The sequence below is a fragment of the Adiantum capillus-veneris genome, chromosome 21 (assembly GCF_014529385.1).
Source record: "Adiantum capillus-veneris isolate H3 chromosome 21, ASM1452938v2, whole genome shotgun sequence".
Lineage (NCBI taxonomy): Eukaryota > Viridiplantae > Streptophyta > Polypodiopsida > Polypodiales > Pteridaceae > Adiantum > Adiantum capillus-veneris.
In genome coordinates, this window is record NC_140951.1 from 120,469,772 (window position 1) to 120,477,940 (window position 8,169).

General features: G+C 41.9%; 1 protein-coding gene across 1 annotated transcript; it reads left to right on the forward strand.

The window, feature by feature from the left end:
* The first annotated feature begins 2,876 nt into the window (after positions 1-2,876).
* LOC147431626 (pterocarpan synthase 1-like) lies at positions 2,877-3,745 on the forward strand. Its single transcript, XM_086494613.1, has one exon. The coding sequence runs from the start codon at positions 2,993-2,995 to the stop codon at positions 3,599-3,601; it is 609 nt and encodes a 202-aa protein (XP_086350739.1). The 5' UTR covers positions 2,877-2,992; the 3' UTR covers positions 3,602-3,745.
* The last annotated feature ends 4,424 nt before the right edge of the window (positions 3,746-8,169 follow it).

An 8,169-nucleotide genomic window follows, 5' to 3' on the forward strand; every position in this document is an offset into this window, starting at 1 on the left:
AGGAGATAGGCTAAGATATCACATGGCCTCGTAGATATTGGAGCCAGATTTTTTCCATTAAGTAGCAAAGACAAATAAAATTAGCAGACTTGAAAATTAGCCTAGACAAGTGCTTGGGAAGGTATCTTGACCATCCAGGAGGTTGAAATAGCAGCTAGGGGTGCCTGCTTGAAGAGTGGGGCTGATGGGGGAAGCTGTTTGCGCAGATGCTTGGTTGTCAGAAGCTATAAAAAGACCAAGATGGCTCGCATTTCGACTCGTACTCGAAGACCTCGGCCAAACATATCTCATTCGTATAGAGAGATCCTTCTCAAAAATCACTAAGAGAGCAAAAGTCTAGTGGTTAAGCAAGATCATTAATACTAATCCTAGTTAATTAGTAATAGACATATTAATCTATGTCTAATATTCCTTATTATCTTATTAATTATGGAAGATTAAACATTGCTCTACTATTGAGCACTCCCTTATATGTTATTATATTTTTAATTACTTAATCTTGATTATGATTTAGTAATCTAACTAACTATTGATCTATATTAGGACTGAAAGTGATTAATTTTAGTCTTAATTAAGGGGAAATATATCAATTAAGCTTAATTAATTACAAAACAATCTTTAGAGCTTGTAAATAATGTTAGGAATCTGTGGAAATTATGTCAAAAAATTCTAATTAATTTTACTATTTAATTAGATAAAAATTTAATATTTTTTTGCATAATCTTAATGGGAAAATTATAAATTTAGTTTATTAAAGGATGAGATAATTTTCAGAGAAAGATTATAGTGTTGAAAATTGTGAGAATTACCCAATAATTGGTCAATGAGTTCCAATAATGTTGCCATACTTTAAGAGCATGTACAACGACCAACAATTCCAAATCATGCGTAGGATAATTTAACTCATGAGTGTATAACTTACGAGATTCATAAGCTACCGGTCTTCCTTCTTGAGAGAGAACGCCACTGATTGCTTGTCCATTTACATCACTGAGTACAGTAAATTTTTTTGAGAAGTTTGGGAGCTGTAACAGTATTGGAGCATTCACCAAAGCTACCTTGAGTTTTTCAAAGCTAGCATGAGCACGTTCATTCCAAGCATATACTTTAGTCTTCTTTAGGGTGTTAGTCAATGTAGAAGCTTTCTAAGCATAGTCTTAAATAAAGGTACGGTACCATCCCATTAACCCAAGAAATCCATGTACTTCTTTGACAAATCTAGGTGTAGGCCAAGGTACAACAACTTCAATGTTACTTGGATCAGTAGGAACGCCATCTTTGGATACAATACATCCCAGAGAGAGAGAGAGAGAGAGAGAGAGAGAGAGAGAGAGAGAGAGAGAGAGAGAGAGAGACCGAGGGAGAGCTCATAGACACACATGGTTGTTCTGATTGGAATACTTATTTCATGCATTTCCAATGCTTCCAAGATTGATTAATAATATATTTGTTAACTACAAGGCTGATCATCTTAATGTATTAAAAACAATTGAACCTTGTTCTCCAAGCTGCAAGAGCTTGTACTCGCCGTATGCCCATGTCTATATTTCATCGTCGTAGAATGGAGCAATCGTACGATTCCACATAAAGCTAAGCCAGGCACTACAGAACTGATAAAGTGAGTTTCATGCATTCATAAAAGGCAGTAAACTAGATATGATTTTGGAGCCAAGAAGTCAATGATTGTGGTAAAAGGAGGCAAGTTCAACACTCCAAATTTATTTAAGGAGATGCACGTTATAGTCGAAATCAGCAAAACCTAGCATGAGCCGCTTTTAGTGGTACAAGCTACTTTTGGGGTGCATATACAAGACTAGTGTTAAAAGGAGTTGTAGGCATCGTTTATGAACAGTTTGATAAATAGCTTAGAATTCATCTCGGTAATGCTTTTGTGTTTAACATTTGTCATAAAATGTCATTGTATAGTTTCATTTTCACATTTAAGTATATAGCAATATGTTCTCAACTTACGATGATCTGACTTCATTGTGAGCACAAGGCCGAGTAAAAAGCTACCCAAAGTGCATTATGGGCAAGACCTAAAAGGCTTGTTGTTACTTTCACAAAGTGTGTACAAAAAGTTGGTAGCAAGTTGTATAAGTTTGGAGCTGTGAATGGTATTGCGATGTGACTGTGTGGCGAGGTCATGCATGGAAGAGAATGGCTTTCTTCTAGATCTTGAAAATTTCAAGCTAGAGCCTTCAAATCTTAAATCCCCACCGATCGAGGCTCTTGCATTTGAACTGTGTGGAAGTCAAACTTTTTATATTAATTGCAAAAGGGTCGGGATTGATGGTGCCCTTTTGATTAAAGTGTTGGCATGGCAGTTTTATCCTCAATTCCCTAAATTGAACCAATAAAAGAGGAAAGGACAAGCATGGCCAAATGTTTCAAACGAGGTTTTCACACTACAATGGTCCATAAAAATCTGCTTTTCCTTTGCAACTTCCAAGGGAGAATTATTGGAGAACCTTGAATTTTAGTCTTTCCCTTGAATTTTAGTGGAGAACCTTGAAGTTGCTATGGAATGACGATTGAGGATAGGGGATGCCGCTGGTTTACTTTTGTGTGTGTTGCCTTTCCCTTGCGACGTGGATAGCGGAAGAAAGTCAATGTGCAGCATGAGTTCTCATTGGTCAGCTGTAGAGAGAGAGAGAGAGAGAGAGAGAGAGAGAGAGAGAGAGAGGACCCCGCTCGCGGCATCCTTGGATTCCACGTTGGGCACTGCAGCGCAGGTTCTTATGTAGCTTTCATGCAACCATAAAAGTCAGTCTACTCGCCGACTTTGAAGCTCAGAATTCAACATTTCTTGCGCAGGCTGGATCAGCACTCCACGCTGATCATATAAAGAGATGCAAGAGCGGGCTCATATTATAACATGCACATCTTATAAGCTACTCATAGCTAGTGCTGATCCTGTGTTAATTGCACGGCATCTTGTCAACATTGTGCCAGGCTCTAGCTATATTAATACAAATTATAAGCTATAAGGATGACCGCCTCTGCGGTAGCTGCCGTCATTTGCATCATGGCGGTGCTACTGCCAACTTATTCCGCAGCAGCTGCTGCAGCTCCCGCTCCTGCAGCTTATAGAGATGATCCATATCGTGCTTGCAAGCAGAGGGCCGCCACTCTGTGCGGACCCAGCGCCTTCACCTTCTATTTGCACAACACCGTCTACAACCCCGCCGTGGATAACAAGGACTACTTCAACTCCGTGTACGGGCTGTCACCCAACGTGACGTGGCCCAATCCGTACTCCTTCGGCACCACCTCCACCTTCGAAGACCCCATCACGGAGGGCCCCGCCAATACCTCGCAGCAGATCGGCGTGGCTCAAGGCCTGTGGCAGCTGGACAGCAAAGTGGGCTACACGCTCTTCCATATCTTCACGGCCAACATCACCGAGGGTGACTACAAGGGCACCATCTCCATCCTCGGCCAAATTCGCGAAGCCGACCCCGTGCGCTACCTCACGGTGGTGGGTGGCACGGGCGATTTCTTGGGGGCCCGAGGCTTGGCCACCAACCGCCTCGTCACCATCGACCATACTGCCCCTGCCACATGGACCCTTTCCTTCGACCTGGACCTCTACTATTGATCCTACATCACATCACACGTTTTTAATTGCCGCCAATTTTTTTGCTCATTCAAAACAACCATGTTGCTGTAGTGCGGTCCCATAACGAATAATACAACTCATAGAGTCTCCTTATTTTCAATGATAGCTCTTCTTTTGCATAAATTGATAGATATGGATCATTAATGGCCTATAACAATTTGGCATGGAGTAGCTTTTCTCACGTCCAGAAACATGATTGCTTGCCGTGTTCGCAAAAAGTCGGTGTCACCTTACAATCATACCACTTGCAAACTTGATGATGCACATCAAGAGCCAAAGGAAAAACAAAGATTCGTCAACAAGTACCGTAAAAGGTCCAAAAAACAACTCGAACTTTGAAAAATTCATCTCTGAAAAAGAATAGGAAGGAATTATATGCAACTTGACGAAACTGATCTTAGGTCTAAGTTTCATATGTTAACCATGCGATAAGTAGCAAAATCATGTTGTGCCATATAAACTATCTTTAGATTGTTTTAATACAAAGGTTCGGACCCATGGTATGATCTACAAGGAATCCATGCACCTTACACTTACCATGCAATATGTGTGTGTGTGTGTGTGTGTGTGATGCTCCAAATATATTACCTTTACACATTGCTAGGCCTCCTTGGGGAGGAAAGAGATTCATCACTCGATTCCCCATCTAGATGGCTTTGCTTGTTTTGATCTCATATGAGGACCTCTGACTGGCTGCAAGCAAAGGTTGGTGGTACAGAAAAAAGGCCAATTTTTTTCCACCTATTTGGTATTGTGAAGGGAAAGTTTGGAGGCAAATGGCATTTGTATTTCTATTTCTTTTTATAGATAAGATGGTATTTCTAAGAACTCTTTGTACCATTTCATAATGGGCCACCCTCTTCGAGAGTAATGGTGTCATGAGTGGATGTAGTGGCTCGAAAACTTTTGCCCTGCGTTTGGACTTGAGTTGCATAGCGTGCTCTCTCACTCCTCACCTTGCGCAATCCTGAGATCTCTCTCTCTCCTTAGCATCCCATGCGATTGCAACAGCAAGGGCACCATCTCCCTTCTAGGCCCAATTCGCGAGGCCGACCCCGTGCGCTACCTCATGGTGGTGGGTGGCACGGGCTATTTCTTGGGCGCACGAGGCTTGTTGGCCAGCAACAGCCTCGTCACCATCAACCATATAGCCCCTACCACATGGACCCTTTCCTTCAACCTCGACCTCTACTATTGATCATTCCTACATCAATGATCACATTAGACATTTTAAATTGCTTCCAATTTCCCCTCATTCAAACAACCATGTTTTAGATGTAGTTCACTCTCATAACAAATAATACAACTCATGGAATCTCTTTATTTTCAATGATAGCTCTTCTTTTGCATAAAATGGTCGATATTGTGACATGCCAACACAGTCACCATACTGAGAGGCCAACTCTCAAAAAGAATAGGAAGGGATTATATGAAACTTGACGAAAGTGATCTTAGGTCTAAGTTTCATATGTTAACCATGCGATACCGTAGCAAAATCATGTTGTGGCATATAAACTATCTTTAGATTGTTTTAATACAAAGGTTCGGGCCCATGGCCAATTTTATAAAACAAAAATAGAATGGTTACCAAGATTTGACATGGGGTTTGATCTGCAAGGAATGCATGCACCTTACACTTACCATGCAATGTGTGTGTGTGTGTGTGTGTGTGTGTGTGTGTGTGTGTGTGTTTATATATATGGTGCTCCAAATATATTACCTTTACACATTGCTAGGCCTCCTCGAGGAGGAGAGAGATTCATCACTCGATTCCCCATCTAGATGGCTTTGCTTGTTTTGATCTCATATGAGGACCTCTGAGTGGCTGCGAGCAAAGGTTGGTGGTACAAAAAAAGGCCAGTTCTTTTCCACCTTTTGGTATTGTGAAGGGAAATTTTCGAGGCAAATGGCGTTTGTATTCCTATTTCTTTTTATAGATAAGATGGTATTTTCAAGAACTCTTTGTACCATTTCATAATGGGCCACCTTGTGCGAGAGTAATGGTGTCATGAGTGGATGTAGTGGCTCGAAATTTTTTGCCCTGCGTTTGAACTTGAGTTGCATAGTGTGCTCTCTCACTCCTCGCCTTGCGCAATCCTGAGATCTCTCTCTCCTTAGCATCCCATGCGATTGCAAGAACAAGGGCACCATCTCCATTGTAGGCCAAATTTGTGAGGCCGACCCCGTGCGCTACGTCACTGTCGTGGGTGGCACGCGCTATTTCTTGGGCGCCCGAGGCTTGTTGGCCACCAACAGCCTCGTCACCATCAACCATATAGCCCCTACCACATGGACCCTTTCCTTTGACCTCGACCTCTACTATTGATCAGTCTTACATCAATGATCACATCATACATTTTAAATTGCCGCCAATTACCCCTCATTCAAACAACCATGTTTTAGACGTAGTTCACTCTCATAACAAATAATACAACTCATGGAATCTTTTTATTTTCAACGATAGCTCTTCTTTTGCATAAAATGGTCGATATTGTGACATGCCAACACAGTCAGCATACTAAGAGGCCAACTTTGAAAACGAATAGGAAGGAATTATATGCAACTTGATGAAAGGGATCTTAGGTCTCAGTTTCATATATTAACCATGCGATACCGTAGCAAAATCATGTTGAGGCATATAAACTATCTTTAGATTGTTTTAATACAAAGGTTCGGGCTCATGGCTCATTTAATGGAACAAAAAAAGAATGGTTACCAAGATTTCACATGGGGTATGATCTGCAAGGAATCCATGCACCTTACACTTACCATGCAATATGTGTGTGTGTGTGTGTGTGTGTGTGTGTGTGTGTGTGTGTGTGTGTGTGTGTGTGTGTGTGTGTGTGTGTGTGTGTGTGTGTGTGTGTATGATGCTCCAAACATATTACCTTTACACATTGCTAGGCCTCCTTGGGGAGGAAAGAGATTCATCACTTGATTCCCCATCTAGATGGCTTTGCTTGTTTTGATCTCATATGAGGACCTCTGACTGGCTGCAAGCAAAGGTTGGTGGTACAGAAAAAAGGCCAATTTTTTTCCACCTATTTGGTATTGTGAAGGGAAAGCTTGGAGGCAAATGGCGTTTGTATTTCTATTTCTTTTTATAGATAAGATGGTATTTCTAAGAACTCTTTGTACCATTTCATAATGGGCCACCCTGTGCAAGAGTAATGGTGTCATGAGTGGATGTAGTGGCTCGAAAATTTTTGCCCTGCGTTTGAACTTGAGTTGCATAGCGTGCTCTCTCACTCCTGGCCTTACGCAATCCTGAGATCTCTCTCTCCTTAGCATCCCATGTGATTGCAACAACAAGGGCACCATCTCCATTCTAGGCCAAATTCGTGAGGCTGACCCCATGCGCTATCTCACGGTGGTGGGTGGCACGGGTTGTTTCCTGGGAACCCGAGGCTTGTTGGCCACCAACAGCCTCGTCACCATCCACCATATAGCCCCTACCACATGGACCCTTTCCTTCGACCTCGACCTCTACTATTGATCAGTCCTACATCAATCATCACATCAGCCATTTTTAATTGCCACCAATTTCCCCTCATTCAAACAACCATGTTTTGGATGTAGTTAACTCTCATAACAAATAATACAACTCATGGAATCTCTTTATTTTCAATGATAGCTCTTCTTTTGCATAAAATGGTCGATATTGTGACATGCCAACATAGTCAGCATACTGAGAGGCCAGCCCAGTCAATACAGTCAACACCCTAGGCCCACCAAGAGCGTATCCAGCCTGTTGTAACTAACAGAGATTCAAGCCAGTCTGTTGTAACTAACAATCCAAGCCAGTCGGTTCTGGAGTTCTTGGTATAGGATACCATGAGGTAATATAAGGCCTTGAGAGCCACAATGAAAGGTAGGCTTAAGGTGTAGACTTAGCATATCACATTGGTGGAGTTAGACCGGCTTCCCAGCCAAGCACAGTTAGGTCTTCTTGCCTCTTAGCACAGTAATTCTGCTTACACTCAATCGCAACCATGAGCTGCATCACTTCAGCTAGACAAGCCCCAAACTCACCACACGGTGAAGAGGCCTCGATGCATCTGAGTTCACGCATGATCACACATAAGCTCCCTTAGACCACATGCGCTCGACAGTCTCCAACATGCTAATGCAGATCAATCATACAAATCAATCCTTGATATGTTTTCTGTCAAGCCAACATTCCAACGCTACACGCATTGAGTCAAAGGTGAGGCCTAAGCACTTTTTGAGCATCTATCGTTTCAAAAATGTTGCAAGCTATCTTGGCTAGGATGATGACCACCAGGCCCTCAAACTGCGGATGCTTCTGGAAGGAGTAGCTGCCACCTGGTTTGTCCAACAACACGACTAGGTCAAGTGTAATTGGCCATTGTTAAAACACTTATTAATATAGTGTTTTGCACACCAAAATGGGACACAAACATCACTTTAAGAGTTGAATGTTTTATAACAACAAAAAAAGGAACCAATTGCTCAATTTGTTGTTAAACTTTATCAATTGTTTCTACGAGCTGACCTTTCCATGTGTGAAGAAATGAAGCTGTATT

Coding starts and splice junctions, on each gene's coding strand:
- LOC147431626 (XM_086494613.1), top strand. CDS start 2,993: ATGACCGCCTCTGCGGTAGCTGCCGTCATTTGCATCATGGCGGTGCTA.